Source organism: Catharus ustulatus, chromosome 15 (genome assembly GCF_009819885.2).
Source record: "Catharus ustulatus isolate bCatUst1 chromosome 15, bCatUst1.pri.v2, whole genome shotgun sequence".
Classification (NCBI taxonomy): domain Eukaryota; kingdom Metazoa; phylum Chordata; class Aves; order Passeriformes; family Turdidae; genus Catharus; species Catharus ustulatus.
This window is the reverse complement of record NC_046235.1, coordinates 4159640-4183718: the sequence shown is the minus strand read 5'-3', so window position 1 is coordinate 4183718 and position 24079 is coordinate 4159640. Positions and strand designations below refer to the sequence as shown.

At 39.5% G+C, this 24079-nt stretch overlaps 1 protein-coding gene across 5 annotated transcripts in view; it reads right to left on the bottom strand.

Annotated features, from left to right (window-relative positions):
• SLIT3 (slit guidance ligand 3) overlaps positions 1-24079 on the bottom strand; it is a 466954-nt gene that overhangs the window by 137308 nt on the left and 305567 nt on the right. For all 5 annotated transcript variants that reach the window (XM_033073074.1, XM_033073076.1, XM_033073075.1 and 2 more), the window contains 3 exons: positions 14991-15062; positions 9758-9829; positions 880-951 (listed from right to left, as the gene is read on the bottom strand). In XM_033073074.1, coding sequence (XP_032928965.1) covers positions 880-951; positions 9758-9829; positions 14991-15062 — 216 coding nt within the window. The remainder of the gene's footprint in view (positions 1-879; positions 952-9757; positions 9830-14990; positions 15063-24079) is intronic.

Genomic DNA, 24079 nt, shown 5'->3' with positions numbered 1-24079 from the left:
CTTCATATTCTATTTTAAATGCAGTTTACTGTTTGGGGTGGAGTGCTATATGTGACATAAACCAGAATTAACTCACTTTTGATATATCACCTTTATTTTCTGAGTGCATCATCCATGATGGTAATCAGAACATTAGGAATACACATAAACTCCCTTCCCTGCTGCTCCCTCTACTGACTGGCTGATGATTCCCTTCCCTTTGAAGGAGTTACTGGTTCCCAATGTGATCATGGAGACAAGAGTGAGTGAAATTTGCAATTTCACCTTTGGCTCGGGAAATTTTTTCAGCTCCATTTATACATACTGAATATCAGTCTATACATCTTACCCCGATCATGACTGCAAGTTAAATCACACGTGGCACAAAATACTTTAAATAACAATATATTCTAAAATAATTTCTCTTGCAACTGACCCCATCTGACATAACAAGAACATGGAACTGAGCACAGGTTGCAGCAATCAGACCTCTCACGTTGCCCTTTCACTTGCCCCAGCAGGTTCTTGCAGCACAAAAGCCCTCAAGGATCCAGACATTCAACCCCAAGTGCTAAATGTGTAAAAACAATCAGATGGCATCCCCACCCACGCATCAGCCAGTGACCAAATTTCCTTTCTTGGACCGAGTCTCTCATTTCCTCCCCACACTTAAATCCTCCGTGTCTATTATCCACTATACACACTGTGCTATAAAACTGTTGACACCTTCCTTTTTTAGTTTTTTCAGCCCTTGCCTCCCTCTTGCCTGACATAGAAAAACAGACTAGCACATCCCAGTGAGTTTTCAGTGGGAAAGGTGGTTCTATTAATGTCAGAAGCTGAAAGAACAGTAAATCCAGCTAGTCAGTAAAATAAAGGAGAGGAAGGGATCATACTCACAGCAGCTGCAGAGACACCAGATCATCAAAAAGGCCCTGGGGAATCTCCGTGATCTTGTTTCCATAGAGCACTCTGAAAGATTCAGGAAGACAAAATAAATCTTAAATAACAGCCCAGTTTAGTGTCCTCCCACATCTCTGCATTATCATCTTTATTGATCATGGTGCACCATGCCCAGGATCTGTGGGCATTTCATTTAACCGCTGATCTCATTTTCTTTTCAGAGAGCACATGGCATTAAATGAGTCGTTATGATTCAGGCTTCGTCTGGTGTTGGAAGGCATTTTTAATGTAGAAACTGGACACCATCCAAAAACTGTATCTGAAATATTTTTCATTCTGTTAAGGGATGTTTTTCCCCTATCCTTTTTAGAAATATTTTAGCCACTGAAAGGCACACTGTCTGATGCAAAACCTAGAATTCTGCTCAGTAATACTGAATTTAAAAGCCAGAGAGCACAAGCTGGTTGTCAATATAATTTCATATAACTGAGTCTCTTAAGATACAGTAATTGGCATGAAATGTGACACAGGCATCATTGGATAAAATATTATGGCTTCACCAGCTGTTGTTACCATTTCAATGAACTAATATAAAGAAATTTATCCTGAACTGGAGATAGACATGTATTTCAGGAATTCAAAAATAATTTAGGCATAGCTCAGTTACAAAAATCAGTAAAGCTTTAATAACAAAAATGAGAATCACTGTGTATATTTAATCAACCATAAATATATGACATCCACGATTCAGTTTTAACATTAAAAATATTTCCTTTTTTAATGGAAAAATGCACATATATTATCCTTGGAAATTGAATGAAGGGGAAGAGAGACAGAACCACCATTATGCTGAGATGTGTTACCCAGTGATCAGAGCAAAATCATGTATGACAGGAACACCAGAAATGCAATCATGGCTGAAGTATTTGCTCGTGCCATTTCTGCAGGTCGGTGTCATTTATCAAAAGCAGAGAGTGGCTGAGTAGCTTATGTGAGTCCTGGTAAAAGGGAAGATTATGAGGCTCTGACATTTTGCCTTACCTAAACACTTTAAACTGGGAAAAACAGAATTTATGTAATTTTCGTGCTCTACACGGCAAATGGCTATAAACCAGCTCATACCAAAACTCTGTTGCTTATGTGCCACTAAATCAGTTAATTCACTCACTTTTCAATGTGATCACAATGTTTAATGTGATCACAATGTGATCACTTTTTAATGTGTCACAACAGACTGGCAATGAATCAAAAGGCCATGTGAGGCTTGGATGTTGGCTGAAATCCTGGTTTACCCTGCCTTCCAACGTTTGAAATTTTAGGAAGATTTGAACACAGTGAAAAACAAACTCTTATCGTGACACACCATTTCCAATACCCCCTGGCCTTCCCAGAGCATCACCACTTCAGTTTACTCTTCATCAGTCACTGGGAGTCCATCACCCCTGTGGGAGTGTTCCCAGATCAGCTCATTTCTGAGCCTAAACAAAATAACAGTATTTAAACACCAAAACCTACACTGAAACCTAATTTTTCATTACTTCTGCAGTTTAGCAGGAACTGAAGTGCTACTCAAGAAACTAATGGCCATCCAGCACTCTATTTTCTCTAAACAAATGTAACAAATTTTCCATCTAATACAGAGTCAGGAGGGTGGCTTTTAATGTGCTGCTCCAGTTAGTGCTTTTTGTGAGCAATGAATGCTTCCAAAATTATCTTGATTGTTTCTTAGCTTTCACTTCAGGTGACACACACGATTTCCTACTTCAACAAAATGTAATGCAATACTTGAAGACTCTTACACTCCATCCAAAGCTAGATGAAAATGGTGGTTGAACTTGGAAAGGTTTAACAGGATCAGTTAAACAAAACATTTAATTCCCTGAATTTCACTCGGCTCTAAACCTACATGTGAAAGGCTGACTCACAGATTTCCTTCTGAACAAAGATGTGTGCACCTGTATCAGAAAGCAAAAGCAAAACCTCTGCAAATAAAATATTTGTAAAAGATTAAAACACCAATGCCCACAGAACCCAGTATGTTTCCTTTTCACCTTCCAGTCTTTCTGAAAAACCTTCCTTTAGCTCTCTGTAGCTTCAGTGTGTCATCTGTACACTGAGTTTAGACTGCAAACTCTGGGATGCCAGAAAAATATCTTCCTTAGTTTTGTGAAGGAGCAGGAGCAGCAGTGCTGATCAATAATGCAAAGAAGAATTGAGAAGCTAAGTTTTGCAAAATGCCCATGGAAAGTAAAAACATCCCTACTCCAGCCTAAGGGTTATTCTGGCTGTAGAGATAAAACACTTAGGGAAAGCAAAACCTTAAAGAAATATCAACACTCATGTCCTGTGGTACTACTGAATGACAATACAGAAATAAGACTCTCAGAGCAATCTTTTAAATTTTGTTTTTAATTCGAGAGCCAGAATGTTAGAGTGCAGTGTGCCACTGAACTTTAAACCTTGGATGTGTTTATACATCTTCTTAATTATTTTGAGCAAAATAAAACAGATCAAAATAGCTTATAAAATAAGACAAAGCTTCGATTTTTAGAAGCCATGAAAAGGAAAATAAGCATTTTCCAAACTAATTTGGCTTATGTGCATGTGGCACATTACCATTCAAACAGATTAGCAGCTAAACAAAAGTCAGTATGAGAGCTCAGGCACTTGTCTCTAATTCATATTCATGTTCAGCACTGCACAGAGCCAAATTATCTCATGCCATGTCTGCCTGCCACACCAGGGCTGCAGGCAAGCAGCCCTGCCAGGGGAAGCACAGAGCAGGGGAGATCTGCACTGCACTGCAGCTCCTCTCTGGAGCTCTCACTGCAGGAACAGGCTCAGAAACCCTGCTTTGCTCAGAGCTCCCCGTTTCTGTGTCAGTCAGGAGAGCCCATGCTCACTGAGGAACATGACTTGGGTTGGCTCCTGGTCCATCAGGCTCCTGCTCTGCCCTGGACAGGGCTGATGGAGCTGCCAGGCTGAGTCCCTGCAGCCACAGAGCCTTTCCTCTGCTCCTGCACGCTGCCCATGTCCCTGCCCTGCACCCCTGTGCCCCCACAACAGCAGCTCTGGGGGGAAAGGGGAAAACAAAAACCCCTGACCAAAAAAAACCCCAAACCCTACCAAACAAACAACAAAACAAGCACACAAAACAAAACAACTTAAGAAAGCCCTATAGCTGGAAACACAACCAATTCAATTCAAGAGCTTCATTTAAATCTCCAGGGCTTTTTACCAGTAGAAGGAAATTTTAGGAGATTTGCCCTTCGGTATTACAAGTTCTAAAAATGGTGCTCACTTGCTTCCCTCACACGTGTTGCAGGACATGCAGGTGTCCTGGATAATGTACAAGCTTGGCACAGAAAACAACCCTTCTTCTATCCCAAAGCACCTCAAATTTTAGACCCAAAGCACTTTTAAAATTAAAAATACACCAACAAAGTTAACATGTAATAAAAAAAAATCAGCTCAGTAATTGCTGCCAATAGACAGTGAATCAGTGAATTAGAACATTTATTAAAACACTAAAATAATTGCTAAGATATTTTTTTGTGGGCTCCTGATTCTTCATTGGCTTCTCAAGTCTGACAAACAGCACAGCACATAAAGCACAGACCCCTGTGGCAGCACTGCAAGCATTGGAAATCCCTGGGAGCAGCACCCTAAAAAATCATTGTGGGTCTGCAACAAGAAGTTACACAAATATAAAACAATTACACAAGAGGCATTGTGTTTCTTCACCCTGATCCTACAGTGACATTTTAATAGTCCCTTAAGGCTGTATCTATCCCAAGACAGATATTAAAATTCCAATTAAATAATTAATTTTACTACTAAACTTCAAGTTTTGCTGTTTAACCCATGATATTCTAAAATAAAGATTAAACAGTGAAAACAGTCACTGCATAGATTGATCTGCAATTCTGGGACACATCACACAAAGAAAACACAGCAAGCACTCGTAGCCACAAGCATGTTGGGCGAGAATATCATCAATGATGCACCAAACCTTCAGCAGAAAGCTCTTAAAACATGAAATTTGCACCAATTTCTCACAGTGTCTATCCCTTCTGACCTCTTGCACCATTTTAAAATGAGGGAATTTCCACTGATTTACCAATACATGGCCTTTCAGATGCACTGAGGTTTAACATGCCACCTTCGAAGGGCGTGAAACAATAATTGCCATGTTCTTTATTTTATGTCTCTGCTTCTCAGCTTCCTTACTTGCAAATGTAGTTGCAATTTAGCTGCTTCATTAAGTCAGATCACAGAACGCAGAGATTTTTCCCTTGAAGGTGACACAGAGTTTTTTGAGGTATGAAAGCCTAGCACAGAATCCCTTACTTCAGACCATATGGTTTCCAGCTAAGTGTTCCTTTATTTTGGCTGGGCTGAAACATTCTTACTGAAGTGTCAAATTGTGACTTTATGCAATGTCTTTTTCAGTCCTCAGAATGCTTTTAACTTTTTTTCAGACTGTGAAAACAATTCTTGCTAGGAAGAATTATATTTCCCAAGCTACGTACAATGGCAGAGGCTCAACACAAATTCAGGTTTTCAGAAGAGGACGAATTGATAGGGATAAAAACAGCAATAAATTTCTAATATCTAAAAGAAACTTAGACATGTAATTTTTTTCCCCTACACTATTTCATATTTCTTCAGAACAAGCTAAGCTAAATAAATCACAGTAAAATTATCCAAAGCAATTTGTAACCTTAAAATAAGTTTGTCAGCTATTGCAATAGACAGTGTTTTATTGCAGATTTCAAATCACCATGAATGACACCCCATACATCATCACCCAGGAGATGATGGTCTAAATGGGACTGCTATGTCAAAACCTAAGCTGTGTCTTGTCTTTGTGCCCAGGCTGATGTAAGCTTTTGAAGTGTTCACTAGTTTAATTCAGTATATGAGCAAAACCAAAGGAATTCTCCCTCTGCAATGATCTAAAATTTATTCACACAGTTTAACACACTGAAGGCTTAGACTATTTTGTCATATCTCATAAAATGTCCCCAGACAGTCTGGATATGGCCTTCCAAACCTACATTTGCGGGACATTTACTGACCCCAAGAATTACATTTATCTTTGATACTATTAACAATAACCAAATGCTGATACAATTCTCTCACTGATACCAGACAGATTCTGAGTTAATTAAATGAAAACACAATTTACTTTAGAAAGTGTGTGCAGTAATCTTGAAACATGAAACTATTTCTATTGTCCCCCATGCTCTGGGCTGTTATTAAACACTCCAACTCCTGCAGAAGCCCTGCTAACCATGGAACACAAACACCAGGTACTACAAACAGAGTGTTTCTCAAACTTTTCCTTCAAATTCAGATAATACCTTCTTTTGCAACCAACCAGTGTTGCCACACTTCTCAATGCAAGGGTGCTATTTGCTCTCATACTTTATGAAGGAATTATTTCATGGCAAGACTAATTCTTCCAGCAGAACAAGAAGAAAAGGAAAAGCCAGGAAAGTCTAAGAAGAAGCAAAAAGAATGTTCTTAAAGCATAATGATTCCAGTTCCTTATTCTGTAACAATCAGGAAAAAAAGAAGTTCTATGCATTTCCAAATGTAGAAATTTCTTGTTGCTAAGAATAATATGAACAGGGAGCAAAATCCCATTTAAAAATGGGCATAGAGAAAATAACTTATTTTTTCCTGCATGTGGGAAACAGGGAAGTCTTGAGTACCCCACAGGAACAAACTTGCCTTTCTATTGCTAAATGCAGAGAAAGCCAAGGTAGAAATGGCTGCTTTCAAGTATAATCATTTTGTGTCCTGTTGGACTCCCATAGGTGAATTTCTTGTTAGAGAAAATATATAGATTTACAATAAAAACTTATGACCTGCTAGCACATGGATCACTTAGCACTTTTAAAAGATTTAAGTTTTATACATTTTAGAGGAAACAGCTTCTGTTATAAACATTCCCATGTTTTCAAAACTGCAATACACTATTTTTTCTACCATCTCAACACAAGTACAACAGGTAGAGTACTCTGAGCAGCATTTCTGCCTGGCAACACCAAGCCAAGTTGACTTCAGAAGAAAGCAGAGTAGAACCCACTAAATATAGGCGTGCATTAGGCAAGCAGAGTAACAACCTTGGCTGCCTTCCAGAGGAGCACTCTGGCTCTCCAGACCCATAGGGAGCACTGTGATTGCATGCAAGCAGGGAGCACAGGGAGGAGCACAAAATGGGAATAAAAACAGAGGAAAAAAGCACAAGGATATTAGGTCGTACAGCAGCACTTTATTTTTAATGGAAACCAAGTTGCTTACTCTTGTTTGTGCATTAATTCTTTCCCCCTCCTTTCTTCTGGTTGGAGCTCAGCTAGCTGCAAAGTCCAGCTGCTCTGTGCAGAGCTTAAACCTCGAAGATGTCTCATTAAAATGTATGCACCAATCACATCTGACTGAGGTGCAGGAACAGTGGGAGTTGTTCCTTGTATGCAGAGCAGTGTTCCTGCAGCTGACTGAACTTACTGGGGCCTTGGGCACCAGAAAGACTGAGCTGCTAAAAAAGAAAACACTGGTAAGCCACTGTCTCACTTCACTTCTGCCTCCTTGCTCCTTCTCCTTTGGCAGTGTCACTGGGAGGGCTGGCACTTCCAAGGAGTCCTCTCCTCTTGCACTTGTCTTTCTGGGTCTGACTGAGCTGGGCTGGTGGTTGTGGCAAAGTCAGGCAAAAGAAGATACAGAACTTTCTTCAGAGAAACCCAGATTCTGCTGACCAGCACATGGTCTTGCTCCACCAAGATATCCAGGGCTCAGAACTGGAAGAACTACAGGGAGGAACCTGCCAGGTATGGGTGACAGGTCATGAAAGACAGGGCTTGTCATTTATAGGGAAAACATTTGTAAGACCTACGTGCAATGAACAGCAGGGACAAAACCTTTCAAAAGTAAAACCACAGTGGACAACTGATCCTAGAGGAGGAGGCTGATAATTTTAAGATTGGAGTTGATACTGTCCTAGAAACAAAGCTGCCAAGGAGAGGAGAAACTGTGGTACAGCTTTGTGTGGCTGTGGTGGAGGGAAACTGAGGCAAACATGGAACAAAGGAAAGACTGAGAGAGAGTGCATGTGCACAGAAAGACTCAGAGGCAGTTCCCTTTCTACAGCCTTTGCTGTGCTGCATCTCATCTCCCTGCCACAAGCTACTAGCATTAACTTAAGTACTGTTTTAGCCACTTGGATATAAACATATTCAAACATCATTTACTTAAAATATCAGATGCCTTGGATGACTGGGCAGAGAGCACATAGTAATGTCACTTGCTTCTGTCTGCAAGTCAAACACTAGAAACTCCTGCCCAGTTTATATTCTCATTTCCTCTCTGTCCACTCTAATGTGTTTTGTCCCACACTCCTGAGGCCACCTGAGGGTATCTGAATTAACTATGCTAAAGCTGAGTAAGTTCTGCCTTGGGAGCTCAAGCCCAGTGGAAATGCCTTGCCCATCCAGCCCAGTCCTAGCCAGGAGCTTTGCCAGGACCAGGAAGCTGCAGCATCAGCAGTAGTTTCATGATTAGCCAAAACTGGAGGGTTCAGTAAATGCCACTCTCTTGCTGAATTGTGTCCAGACAGCAGTGAGGGATTTGACCATTTCCACAGCATGTTGAATAACACTGCCTGAACTATTCAACAAACACCAGCAACACTTAATAGAGATTTCTGGCATTCTCCCAGCTGGATTCAGGGCACAAAATAAAGGGCCAATCCTTCTGCAGTCTGGCTAAGAGGTTTACTGAAACATGTAAGTATAGTACTTACTTACTTTCTGATATTCTTCTAGTCAAAAAATGATTCAGTTTCCCAGAATTATCCAGTATTCAGAAAACAAAATTATGGCAGCTTGTAGCAACAAACTACAGTTTTTAAAAAGCAAGCTGGATTATATGAATAATAGTTTCCATACTGTTTTTACAATTAACACAGGTAAATACCATTCTAGTTGTGCTTTTCCCAACACAGGGCTTTCTACCACTCTATTCTAATTTATCCTCAATATGCAGCTTCTGACCTTGTACTGCTCTTTTTACCCATTAAAACTTGACTGTTTTAATAGTGCCATGGGTACCTAGGCTGAAATACAGCTGCATGTAAATTCAACTTGGTGCTAAATCAGTTTTCTGTATTCTATAAAGAGAAAGAAATGGCTGTCAAGAGATCTCACCTTCCTTTTATCTTCTGTATGAAATCATATCTTAGCCCCCTTCCAGCTTAATAAAGCAGTAATTACAGTTAAGGCATATAAACATTTTCATATGATTAGGTCTTTCCCTAACTAGTTTGAAGAAAAAAATACAAACCAAAACCAATCACCATCACCTTAAAAAAAAAAAAAAAACCCAACAACAAAACAAACCAAACAAAAACCACCCAAAAAACCCCCCACACCACAAAAATCCAAATGAACCAGAAAAGTCTCAAGAGAGTGCAACTTCTTTACTATAAAAGAAAAATCCAGTATGGTAATATTTTGCCAACTTTTCCTGATTAGCACCACCAATCATGTGTGAGCTAAGGTGAGGTTTTGGTGTGCCATGAGGAGAAGGGTTCATGGAGCAGTGTGCAGGTGCATGTCTACAGCAGATTGAATAATGCACTGATTTGAAGAAATGCAGAAGTCAGCAGCCTTATGAGAGACTTGTAGACAGTCCTCCTTTCTAAACTTCATTTTCATTTACAAAATTTTTCATTTACAAAAGATCAGATGCTTCACACAAGCTGGCAGTTGCACACAGAAACATATGTTCCCCCAGACAGCACATTATCATTTTTATTCCTCTTACATGCAAGCTCTCCCCAAATGCCCATTCAGTTCTATTTTCTACTTACAATGAAATGAGAGATTTCAAGCCTTTGAATGCATCAGGTGCAATGTCAGTTATTTGATTCTTGCTGATGTCTCTGAAAGAAAGAAGGATCAAAAAAATGTTAGTAAACAGGAATCTAATGAAAATATTTTAGCTGTAGTTTATTGGAAGAAAACACTTGATATAAAAACAGAAGTAAATGATCATATAATCTCAGAGAAATGATGGACTGTGTAATGGCAGAGATAGGCAAATTCCAGAAAGGATCAGAAAACATCAGTCAGTAGGACAGACCAGAGCCTCAATAGAGAGCACCCTTCTTAATAAGGTCCTTCATTTCACAGATGTTAAAAAAAGGTTTTTCTGAAGAACAACAGCGACATTGATAAAACCATCCCAAAGTCATTAATACTGCAGATAGCACTGGGACCCTGTGGGGTGTCCCTCAAGCACGAGGAGCAGCCCATGACAAAGCATAAAGGTGGTCTGAACATCTAAATGCAGGCATGGAAGGCCAACTTCATAACAGCAGAGAGGATCATGCAGAGTGCCAAGCCCCTGATCCCAAAGCAGGGAGCTCAGCACTGCTCCACTGAGGTCTGGGCTTTAATGGTCTAGAAAAAACAAGCAGCACAAAATCCACTCAGCCTCAATGTGCTGAAGCTCAGACACTGCAGGAAGCCTTCAAGCACCTGAATGGGAACTGGGGAGCTCTGAACTGTGGGGACCCCCAGAGTGCTGCAGACCCTGTCAGGGAGCCCAGCAAAATCCCACCCTTTTGGCTGTGGTGTGACTGGGATTCAGTATTGCCTGCTGTGTTTTTAAAGTTAAGTGTGCTCCTGCTTTGGAAAATACTCCTCAATTTGAATCATAACCAGCCAAGAACACAAAGATAAATACAGACTGTGCCACAGTCACTTTATACAAGGAGCCAGATTTACTACACTTGTTACTCAGGTGCTCAGAGCTGGCTGCCTCATCGGGACTGTCACTGTCATCCAGACTTTCTGTCCATCAGTTCAACCAGGTGCTGAGCCGGGACACAACCTTCAGCCACCTCACTGCCCTCCCTGACAGCTGATATCAGCTTGTAAAAGTAGCAACAAATCTCTTCTCTGATAGCTGAAGCACTGTGGTATTTCATGTACATCTTCACTGATATTTCCACCGGGGCACATGCTGTGGATCCAAGCAGACTCTAAATAAAACATCACTTGAATGAGAACTTACTAATCAGAAAGTAAGGAGGTTTTCCATTCTATACATATTTTGAGCTACAATTATGCTGGTTAAAATTTTAATGAGGTCCTCAAACTCTTTTCAAACTTAGCCATATGAAGTGGGATGTTTTTTGTTTGGTGTTTTGGTAACTTTTTAAAGGCTTGTATCTTTTTTAGAGCTCATAAAAAATTGCTCTGCAATCTACTGGTGTTTTCTGTTACAACATCCTGGCTAGCAGACAGGATTCATGGAATGTTTCGGTTTTGCAGCTCAACTTAAAGCAGCCAAACATGTCACCATGACAGTAGGAACATTTAATTTTATTTTTATACAGGTTTTGTGAAACTTGTTTAGACTGACTTGCTTTTTCTCTAGCAAGCAGAAGTATGAAGTGGATCAGTCTATCCATTTATTGAGGAATGTATTAAAATCTGCCAAAATCACGGGAAAAGGTGAGTTTGCTGAACAATGGCAAGGGGCATGTAGTTTTTGAGAGAAGTATTTCAGCCCTGTTTGGGTGATTTGCTGCATCTCAACATTTCCATCCTCCCTCTCCCCCATGTCCGGACGCTAATGAGTGTATAACTAATGGTGCCTGAACGTGCAGAAATGCCATGCTGGGCAACAGCACTCTCTCACTTCATGCAGATGCACTACAATCAGCATTAGGAGATAATTAGACACATTATTTCCTTTCCATTAGAGCCCAAGTTCCACTGCTGTTGGGATAAGGAGGTTCTATCTCCTTCTAACTTGACTGAAAGGGATTCAGTTTTGTTCTTGTATTTTTGTTCCCTTTGTTTACCCTACTTGGTGAGATTGTCCTATTCTCTCTTTCATTTACATCGACAGAGAGAGGTTTTTTTAAGCTGCACCACTAAGAGAATTTAGATGACATAAGGTTTATTTTCTTCGTTTAGGGTATCTCAGAACCACTCAGGGGAAGTGTGCCTCTTCAACTGGAAATGTAATAAAATTATCAGGATTCCACTCAGGCAGGGATGACATCAGTCACCTCATACTCCCTCCCTGCACCTCTGACAGCACAGTAGAAATCTCTTTGCACACACCCTGGATAGTGGCTGTGCTCAGTCACCAGCTGGGGACATAAATTGGTTTTGACTCTGCACCAGGGGAGCAAGAATACCCTGCAAGTTGCTGAGTAACACAGGACTATATGGCTTAAATGTCTTCATTGTAAAAGGTTTTGAAACAAAACAGATTTATTTTTAGACGCAGCCAAATGCAAAACTATTAATAGCATTGGTTGAATACTCCCTTTGTTGACTAACATTATTAAAAACAGATTACTTGATTATCTCCAATGTATAAAATGGTCTGTTCTCATTTGAGAAGAGTATGCAGCAAAATCCATATCATATATGGTTTAGTTTGTAGAAGCTGCTTAGAAATGTCACAACTCCACAGAGCTACTGGGAAGCCTGTGGAATCTCAACGTGTTTTCTGCTAAAATGTGGTAAAATTAATCTGACAACATGAAATGCCACTACAAGCATCAGAGCTAGAGAGGTGCAACCACATCCTTGGAGGTTGTTCCATGCACTTGGCTCTTACTTTTGCTCTACAAACTTTTTAGTTAAAATCCTCAGAAGAGCAGAGACAGGAGATATGGGCAATTATGATTAAGTCCAAGACAAAGCAGGTGTCAGCTCCTTTACTAGAACTAATCACCAAAATACCTCTCCCATCCTGGAAGCTGTTGAAGAGACATTCTAAATGGCAAACTGCATCTATATGCAAGTGTAACTCTTGAATTAATATACATTTTTTGCTATTATCTGACCTAGTCATATCAGGTCATATCAAGATTATGTTGGACAACTAATTCAATAATTAATCTCAGTTATCCAATTAGTTAAGGAAAGGAAACTTCATTATCTTGCAGGAAATACTCAGCAAAGAATCAAAATACAGAGAGTACAGAATTGCATATGAGGACTATTATCACTAACTTTCTTGCACATTTATTCATCATCAGAAGAAAAATACAATAAAATTTAAAGGGTTATGCTAGTACTATCCTCTGAATGACATAAAATATTATTATAGCAACAATAACAACAATTATATTAATGTTCTTCACTTGTACCCCCAGTAGAGTATCTATTAATTAAATTGATAATCTGCCTGGTAATGGCACTTCTCATTGAAATCAAAGTGACAGAAATGAAGAAAGGCTAACAAAACTTCAGTGATATTGAACTTATCCTTCCTCTAAAGGAAAAGGATGGATGATTCTTTTGTTTTAGGATATAATCTTTTCACCAAAGTACATTTTTGTGTGAACAGGACTGGGAATCTTGAAAAGATGGTGTCAATAGTCCCTATAAATACTGAAAAAAATGTCCTCAATAAAACTATGTGTAACAGAACTGTTGCTCATTCCAGAGCCCCACTGTCCAGCAGGAACTAAACTTTAACAAGGAGACAGGTGGATAAACAAATGGCAAAACATCTGGTTTGTTATGGGACATTCTGCAGCCCAAATACCTGTCCCAACTTCTCCCACAAGACCCTGTCACGTTAACTAAGCTTTGGCACAGATCATCTGGCACAATAACTTATTATTTATTTCATTTTGAGTTCACATCTCAATGAGTATGCCAATTATACCCCAAAAAGCTGTTAGCACCACTTGCTAATGGAATTCTGCTGCAAAATTCTAACATCAATCATTTCACATAGCAAGTGCTACATTGCATAGGGCAGCTATCCACATTAAAGGATATTTTTTGGTCAACTTCCATAAAACTAGAGTTCACCAATCAACAAAAAATGAAAAGACAGTAAAAATCTAAAATTAGTCATACCTTAGGAAGAACTATGCAGTTATTTTAATAATAAAAAAGTTACAATTTAGGTCACTGAAGAGGGATCCATCATTATTCACTGAAATTACCATCTTACTATCCAATACAGTACTTCTTTAAAAATACATACAGCTATATTGAAAGTGAGACAGAAGAATAGAGACCTAATAGAGACTCTAAGATTGATGATTTGACCTGTTAAATATTCAGGTCTGTATTTACAGCTCTTCAGCTCTAGGAACCTGCTAAGCTGGGACTGGAAAACAGCAAATTTGCCTTTAAATAAATGGTATAGTGCAAGCTGACTTCAGTTTCCCAAAGCTATCTGATAATCCAGTGTGTTCTGTGAAATGAGCTGACAGTGTCTTAATTCCAGTATTGTTCACATCAGAGAAGAACTGCAAAGGCACTTTTTCAGCAGCATTAGCACTGATCTACAAAGCCTGAATGACTTCTGGAAGTTACTGCTCCAGTGGCAACATCAATATTTCCATACTGCGGTGAAGCAGGGGTAACATGCTTTATTTGATTTGTGTCATCATGGAACTGTCACATCATCTCTCACATATCAGTCAAAAATGAAAGAAAAACCTGACTGGGGGAATGCCCCATGTTATCTGCATGACAGCACTGCTACACATCAGGATTATTATTTTTTTTAATCCAAAGAGAAAACAAAAGAGGTAATAAAAGGAAGAATTATCTGGGTATCTACTGGTGATTAAGCGACAGAGAAAACAAGCTCCAGCAGGTTTCTTTGTTTTCCTGTAAACAGTCAAACCATTTCAACATCAGAACATCAAAGGCACTACAAAGAACTCCTCACTGCTCTGCAAGAACGTGACTCCTGCTATAACTGGGGTCAGCCACCCTGACGTGCTGCAAACAGGCACAGAACGGATGAGAAGAGAAACAGAACTTCAAATCTTTTCTGAGGAAGCAGATTTGAAGTTTGAACAGACTAACAACTAATTAAATCACATCGTTTATAATAGGAAGTGAAATTAAGCATTATTAAGGATTTCATGCACTGTTAGGCATCCTGAACCAAATTCCATTGTTGCTAACACTCTGAAGAGATGATTTGTGCAATCCCCAGAGATTTCAACACTGAATTGCCAATATGTTTCTAAAATGAAGATACAGAACTTGAAGCGAGAAGATTCATGATTGCTCTTGCATGTTGGTCTTATTAAAACTTACATTCTCTTAAGCTTCTTGTACTGGGTGAAAGCTCCAGGGGGAATGATTTTGATGAGGTTTTGTTCCAAACGTCTGAAAACAAACAAAGCAATATACAAGTTAACTATACAGCTATAAGAGAGGAATCACGTTAAATATGACAGCACATTTTATATAAATACAAAGCAATTTTACAGGGTTGTATGCAAAACATGTTTTTATTTTGAAGTCAACTAAATAGAGAAAATACTGAGAAAATTACTTAGAAAACTAAAATAATCTCTTTGCTAAATTGGTCTAGAAAAAAATGTCACAAGCTAAGGAAATTGTACTTTTAAGGCTCATGGAATTAATAAAGAATAGTAGGCATATTTTAAAGTTAAGGTAGAAAATAGAAAATACAGATGCTTTCCTTGACTAGCTGCTGTAAAGAGAATGTAGCTGTTTGAACCCACAGCTAGGCTAGGCTGTGATAGTTTAGCAAACAGATTAATAATACAATCAGACCAATTCAGGAGCAACAACCTGTGGGAACATGCTAGAAACCAAAGTTAATTCACTGCATGATTTTTAAGAGGGTGGGGAACATTTTATGTTAAAAGGGTAAAAAAAAGAGAACTGCATCTTCCTATTCCAAGCACCAAATACTTTAGTTTTTCTAAAATATGGTCCCAAGTACATGAAAAGTCTGCTGTTTTTATTTCTAAGATTTGGTTTGAAAGAAATATTCTTTATGAAGTACCATAAATGCATGTATCACTAACATAAAACGTAAGCAGCTTTAAGACACCCTCATGCAGCAACCACTGAGATTAATTTCTGATCCTTCCCAGTGCTACTTTCAAGTATTTGTCAGCAAGTTCCCTGAATTCCTGCTAAAAGGAATGGTTTCTCCTCAGATGAACTTTAAATGTTCATCTCCATTAGAAATGTTAAAGTGGATCCTCAAACAAATTCCACTGACCATGGTAGTTAAACTTCCACTGAGCTGGGACTGAGACCAAAATGTGGTTTTACCTTGTTCTTACTTATTATTGAAATGTTGTGTGTTTTTTTCCCTGAAGTGTCCTAAAAAGCAACAGCTTAAATAGTAAAAAATCCGTGGTTGAAAATGGCTTAGAATTGAAATACAAAAACGTATTGGAATGATGGAATGAGGCACTCCAGTCATTTCAAGTTGCTGCAGCAATGCAGAGGGGAAGAAAAAAACTTTAGAACCAGAAATTACAATAAAACGAAATGGGAGAAGGGGGAAGTAAATCAAGGTTTGTAAAGTACTAGGGAATAGTAGAAAGAAAATGTGCAAGCTCTCTATCCCCCTGGTGATCCATGCTTTCATAAGCAAAAGAAAAAAATCCCCTTGAAAAGAAAATAATTTGCCAGTTCATTTATACTCTAAGAATCTATTTAAGTACAAATATTTTGATATTTGCACAGTCAGCCTGTACAGCCAATGTGCTCGCCCTCTTTTATATCCGTAGCCGTCTATTTTTTAAAGGTTGTGATCAGAGTTAATTCCATTCCTTGTTTTGTGATTTGAATTAGTGTCTGAGATTTCCCTTCCAGTTGGTCTAAATATAACACGCTTCATTTCTGGCAAGTCCACAGTGAAATGCAAATTGCTGTGAGCTCCAGCACGCCACTATTGTTGGGTGTTTGTCACCAGAATTAGCAGCACACACTCTTCCCATAAAAGCTTTTTGTCAGCTCGCCAGGCGGGTGTTTAACTCCTCCCAAGTGTTTCTGTGCAGGCACTTCTAGGAACAAAAGAAGGGCATGCCTGCCCGATTTCCTGGCCCTGGGGATGGAAACTGGGGGTTCACCCACCCTGCACACCAGGGGAGCATGCAGTCCTTACATGGAAACCCAAACACAGGGATGGGGGAAACGTGTGCCTTTTTACAAGCAGAATTCCAAAGCAATTTTAGTGACTCAAGGGTTCAAATACACTCAAGAGTTTTCTTCTCTCACAGGGTAAAAAAAAAAAAAAAAAAATTCAAAATTGGAATAGTCACAGGTCACAAGTAATACAAAATAAAACTTTAAAAGAGGAAATTTCTAGAAAAAGTGGAAAGGAAGACAGAAACAGGAGTTATTTGATGAGAGTTTCATTCTGAACTACCTAGTGAACTCTTCACCCTTTCCTACAAAATCTGGAGCAGATGGCCTGTACAGAAATAGATGGACAAGGTTCCTGTCATCTGCTGCTGTATTTCCATCACAGCACCTGACTTTTTTTATTCAATTAAGCCCTTTGCAAATGAAGGGCTAAAGAATGTTTGTAACACGTTTTTCTCAGAGGGTACCAGAGGAGCAGCCTGGGCCCCCATTAGGGTGTGTTGGCAAGTGGGCTCAAGGTGGGCACAAAACAGAGCAGCAAGCCCAGTGCTGCACTAAATGAGCCTGTGCTTTAACAGAATGAGGTACTAACCTGACTTCTATTTCATTTTACATAAATGCATGTTATAGAATGCACAATGCAGTTTCACAAGTAAAACAGCAGAAAACACCTTGTTTGTATCAGTACTTTACTCCTTCACCTCATTTAGCTCAAACATGACATGTGGAGTACAGCAAGCAATTAAAAATCTCAAGAAATTCTAGGTTCTGCCAGAAGGGGTGTTGCCAGTTTCAGGGTGATGAAGGTCTAATTAGAAACCACATAATGGGAAACTGTTAGAGATGCCATCTTTGGAATGAAGTGAAAAGCAGTATTCTTACCTAATGTTGTCCTTTTTTCTTCCAAAAAGTGAAAAAAAATGTAAATTTTACAGTCACATTTTATTTCAGAGATTACCTAGGTTACCTAGAACATGACCTTTGGAAAACTGTGTTTTTTATGGTCTATCCCCATAGTGTGGAGTGCTGTCACACACTGTAAAACCATCTGTGCTAGTGCAAAGCAACATCTGGGAGTTCATTTTTTTGGGGTATTACCAGAATATACTATAAAATAATTTTAAAGTACATTTGAGAAATCTGTACAAGACACACAGTCCTAAAGGGCTAAATTTTGATAATTTAAACTACTACCCCCCCTCCCATTAAAGGTTTCTTACAACTCAATAAAATTTTTCTTGATTCTCTTGTGGTATTTCATACTCAGATCTATTTAAGAGACTTGCCAAGCAGAATTCACAAAACTGATAAAGTGAATTGGCTGTGTTCAAACTCCCAGTGGTTTTTGTTCCTCCTTTTATTCCTTGGCCCTTGTGGCCATGCCATGTTGCCTGCTGCCAGCTGAGTGCTGAGATGAAGTGAAGCACATCTGCCCCCTCCCAACACACAGCATTGCTCTGTCTGCCTCTCCCAGCTTTATTTTAAAGCCTTTGACAACAACATCAAAGGACAGGAACAATTTCCTTTCTCCTCTCTAATATATCATCAGAGATTGGAAAGTATGAGGGTCCACTGGATTCAGATCCATTTTTTCTTGTAATAACATGATGCTAGACAGGATAAAGTTCTCCTTCTTCCCACTTTTTTTTAAATGACTTTGCAGCAATGACAGCAAAAAGTAAACATATCAGAGAAAAAAACTGAACAAAACAAACACAGGGAAACCATGCAGTTAAAGATGAAAAACTATCCCAGGGTAAAGAATAAGCACTCAAATTCCCATGCTAATCCATCTCAAAGTTCACTGAGGTGCAAATCTTTTCATCACCTCCTCCTGTGGCGCCTGCATTGCTCACGCCCAGGATGGCAAAACACAAAGGAGAAAAAACTCTGCCTAACAGGGACTTAGCAGAGCCAGCTCACACTCAGGAGTGATGAAGCCATTCATCTTGAAGAGTGATTCCCCCTGCAGAGTTGGGGAGATAGACGTATTAATTTGGGCCTTAACTATCTCCCTCTCATTGAGGGAAAGAAGGAATTTGTTATTTGGGTCTCTAACGGAGCAGTTTGCCAGCAATTTTCCCATTTCAAACACTGTCTCAGCTGCTAATGTGCAATGTTTTGTCAAGCTTACCTACCCATAACATAGACAAATCACTACCTTGGAGAAAAAGAGAGGGAGTGAAGCATCAGTACTGATAATTCTCGGCTGTCAGATGAATAGAGCCTACAAATGAGATAGCCATGCTCCATTAACAGTGCCACGAGCTCCTGCCTGAGCCGTGTCACAAATGTCCCCGTGCATGGGGCAGGCACAGATGTCCCTGCTGGGACACAGAGAGTGAGTGGATGAGCCAGATTGTTCCCTGGGTCGGGGGCTCTGCTGGGCTGGCATCTCCTGGGTTGCCAGGAGCCAAACAGCCACGAGCCAAAGCCACCTGAGAGAGAGGGAAAGCGAGAGAGCAGCAGAGCAGCACAAACCTGTGGCACACCCGTGCCTGGCAGGATGCACACAGCCTGTGTGAAGGGTGCTGGAAGGACAAAACCTTGTTTTCCTCCTGCCCCATACACAGAGATTTGCAGGGAACTGGTTGGGGAAAGAAGGAGCATTCACAGCCACCATGGTGACAAAACCCAGGGCTGGGAGAACCATTTGTATTAGGAAGGAGGAAATTTCTAGGGAACATAACAATCAATCCAGGGACTGAAACAACTGGATTATAAAAACCTGTTTGCACCATTATTTTACATTTAGCTCATAATTTGGGCTCTCATCTCTTACCATGCATTTTGGTCTCTGATGAAGGAAAGTCCACAGGTGTATTTTCAGTACTCAGGGTGAATAAATCATACTAAATAAATCACCATCACACATGGTCTTCTTACTACAGATATGAGCTGGGTCTGATCCCTGCCCTGACACCTTTCTTGCCTCTTCATCTGAAATACAAGCTTTATTCCTACCATGCACAATAGGTTAGGATAGCTGCACTGAAGTACCTACGCAGTGACAGCCCTGGAGAGGAGCTGCCCTGGCTGGGAGAGAAGAGAGGAATCCTGCCCTGCAGTCACACAGTCAGGACTTGCAGCTCATCCAGCAGCAAAACACCAAACAGCCACAGTGCAAGGCCAAAACCTGCAGTCCTGCTGCTTCAGAAAGTGCCCATGGACCTAAATCCCAGGGAAAAGCTTTTGTGGCTCTGTCCCCAGGTAGAAAACGAAGTTCTTTGGGATGGTAGGACATGGAGGATGTTGGATGTCTACCTTACTGCTTGTTTTAACAGTTAAAGCCTTCCCCCTCCACCCCAGCCAGGCTCTACCACCACTATAAAACCCCTAAACACACACAGTCCTCCAAGACTTTTATACTGCTGCCTTTCACAGCAGCACCTGAATGACTTCCAAATAAAATTAGTAATATGCATTATAAATTCCTCTTATGGAGTCTGCCTTAGGAAATGGAGAGCTGAGAGCCAGTAAACCATTCACCTGTATTAATATAAGGTGACAACTGGGGTTTTCCCTTCATATTCCCTTTAGTGCTGCTTTTCAGGGTCTAGCTGTTGAGGCAGGACTGCTTCCTAACAACTTACCCGAGGGCAGATCTTCAAGAGACAAAAATCCTATCAAAAGCAAAGTGACTTGTCAATGTAAATCTACCTAGGAAGTTACACAGATAATTCTGCTCACCAAAAGACATCTTTCAGAATGAAAACAGAAGTTTTGGTATCTTCCCTGAAACCATGGTGTTATTCTAAAAGCAGTGCTAGTGACATTGGATCTTCTGACACACTGCAGTGAATTTAGTTTCAGCTGTGGAGCTCACCAGTTGCTCAGGTATCAGCTGGTAACCCCTGAATTTGTGGAATTAGGAATGTGACAAATCCATCCCCTCTATTTTGCACGTTAATTTTGCATTAAATATAGCAAAGACAAACAGGAAACACCAGAGAAATCTGCAGACTGGCATTTCACAAAACATCTTTTGACAAAACACCAATGTCTCTCTAACCATATTAACACCAGAATGAAGCACTGTTCTGCCAAACCTCAGAGTTTCTCCATCCACCACTGTGACACTCCATGTCTCTGGTGGGAATTCTTGGCCCTTCCCATTACTTTTCATTGCAATGTCCCTGCCAGTCTCATTCATACATTTTCCTTTCTTTATCCCTGGATGAGGGCACTGGCTCCCCCTGAGCTCCCTCCCATTGCAATCCCACAACTGGGTTGTGCCCAGATGTAAAAGCTCCCCTGAGCCATCACCTGTGAGGATGTTTAAGGTTAATCAGAAGCCGTTTTGGGGGTAGAATACAAACTACTGATGCCTCCCTGCTCTGATTCTAGACTAGACAGGCAATTTCCCATCTCAGCAGACTTTATGGGATCATGTGCACTTGGGATCAGGGTTTGCAGGGAGAACTTTACCTCTATGCAAGCCTGTGGCTGTGAACACTAATGCAGGAAACAGAGTCCTTAAGTTGGAGAGATTTGACAATTTCCAGGTCCCTACAGGTCCATACCTCATTCATCCAGCACATGAGTTCATGAGTGTGGATGTTTCTGGGGTGTTGTGGTGTAGTGAACAGCAGAGATGTGGATGCCACACCCTGACACCCAGTGATTCCAGTTCAGACCCAGGGATTTTAGTTCAGAAGGCTCCAAAGACAGCATCCCACAGGGTGCTGCACAGAGTTCTGGTACTGACTTCCACAGCACAGCACCTGCTCTGAGCCTCACTCAAAGACCTTTGCTGAACACTTTAGCACTTTTCACTGTTATTTTTTTGGATTTTTTTTTGTGTGGAATTTTTTGTGGTTTTTTTCCTAAAGGGAGACAGAGAGTTTCTCCAGTACCTATGTGAAAGCAATCATTCACCAATAGTTGAATCTGATAAATATAAACCTGTAGGGATAGTTTTTAACAAGCCAGACCCAGAATATTTGCTTCACTGAGAAGTGAAGCAGTCCCAGAAAGACTAACCCTTCAACACATCACACTGCTATTTAATTATTGCTTGACGAGGTTGGTCCTGACCACCCTCTCCTGGCTTCCAATTATTTCAGGAAGCTTCAAGGCCAGATAATTTCCTACATTTTCTCACAATGCTGTAACTGGCTCAGGGATCTGAGGACTTCAAGCTGATATGCATTTTATTTGTCAAGTTGTAACACAAAATTATTCTTTCAGACTTAGTGAAAATTGAAGTAAGCTGACAGAAAAGACAAAAAGTTATTTTAAAATCTCTAATCTAACTTATTGTTAAGAGCTGTGCACATTCTGTAGCATCTGTTTTTACTGCACATTTACGATACTGACAAAGAAAAGGCAGAACACCAAAAATTAGCAGGAAAATTAAGTAGCTTTCTGGTAGTTGAAATTCTGCCACCTGTAATATTTTCTCAACAGATTCTGTCATTTGACAATAGACATTCCTCAAATCCTGTCTTATTTTCACAGTCTTTTAGAACAAAATAAACAGAACATGTTAGCCAAAAGACAATTAGTATTTCATCCAGTAAAAAAAATCTGATTAGTATATTTTATGTCAAAGTTGTGATTTTATGCTCTCTATTTTATTTTCTGTAATTGCTTTTCCTCTTCATAATCAGCTTTAAGAATGTTTATACTCATTATATATTGCAATCTCTTTATTTTGCTTGGCTACACAGGAGCTTTGCAGTGAAATTTGTATTAGATAAAAGATATATGCCTTTTTAGTTATACCATTTATTTTTATTAGTAATTATTAATTTATGTTTATACTGGACTGCAGTGATGTCTCTGGGAAAAAGAGGCTACACAGACACTCACATACAAACCCAAAAAACCTAAACCAAACTAAAAACCAAAACAATCTCAAACCTACAAACTTTTTAAGTTTGCTCCTACACAGCTTGCCTGAGTAAATTGGCCTGTAACTTTTTTCCTAAAAGAAATCTCCCAATTATAAAAAACAGTGAAGAAAGTAAATATTGATATGGCCAAAATGAAAATTACCATGTGTACAAAATCTAGATTTATCAAAGCAAGCCCATCTTCTCATGCCTGCAGATGACATTAGTTGCACAACTTCAGAAATAAAAGTCAAGATGTAAGGAAAAAAATCTGCCTTGATCTTGCAGCAGAAACTCCCTGCTGTTGCTGCTTGTTTCTAAAACTGTGAAATGCAGCTTTCTGTTTTCCGTAATTTGTCTCGGCACACAAGACACCTGTGTTCTTATAATTTTTCATGTATTTATATTTTCTCCACTGACTATTAATCTAAGATATTTTATTTATTATTTCTTTATTATTTTTGTGTTTTGAACTCAACAAAAAATTTTCCACATATTTTTGGCCCAACAAAATAAACTTCTGTGAAATGCAAGACACAGATTGTCTGGTGAGATCCAGAAAATAGTAGTCAGGTTAGACAGGAGAAGCTGTCCAGAGCCAATTTACAGCAGTGAATGAAAATCATATTATATGATTCAATTACAAGAGCCAACCTGGTTCCCCAGCCAGAGAACTTGCCACCAGAGGCAATTATGGAGCATTTACTGCAGTGTTCAAAAATACTCTGCTGGCTTCAGCTGCAGTATTTACTGGAAGCCTGGGAAAATTATTTTAATTTTCTTTCAGGAGGAAGAACAATGCTAAATGAAAAACTGTCATTCCTTTATCCATAAAGTTTACAGTTTTTGCACACTTATATTCTTGATAAGAGGAAAATCTCTTGCCTTTATGAAACTGAGAACTTCAAAGCCCATTGTTAATAAACATGAAAATGCTGTCATGTAGTTAATTTATAATTTATATAACAAAAAATTATTATTACAGTGAATAGCTACCGGTGCTCAATCTTTATATAATAGCTTTGCTGACTTGATTTTAATTGGAGGAAAATTAATTTTGAATATACCAGTAACTTAATGCCCAGTAATTGTTCATCACCTTCTTCAAATCACAAAAGCTTCCTAAAGATTCACAGCTGGCCTGAAATACACATTCCTGCAGGTACTGAACAACAGAGAGGGCAATTTGTTCCTGAGACAATTCCTGAAACAACAAACACAGCAAACTTGTCTGCCTACAAGTCTGCAACACTGCCCGCACAGTGGTACCCTCATGACATTAAATTTGTCAGGAAACCATCCATTAAAGGCAGAACAAGTAGAACATTACATTACAAAGTGATCATCTTGCAGAAAATTAGGTTTGCGTTCATTTTGCCAGAACCAGGAGAAAACCAACATCACATTTTTCCTGTGCTCAAACTCTAGAATTTT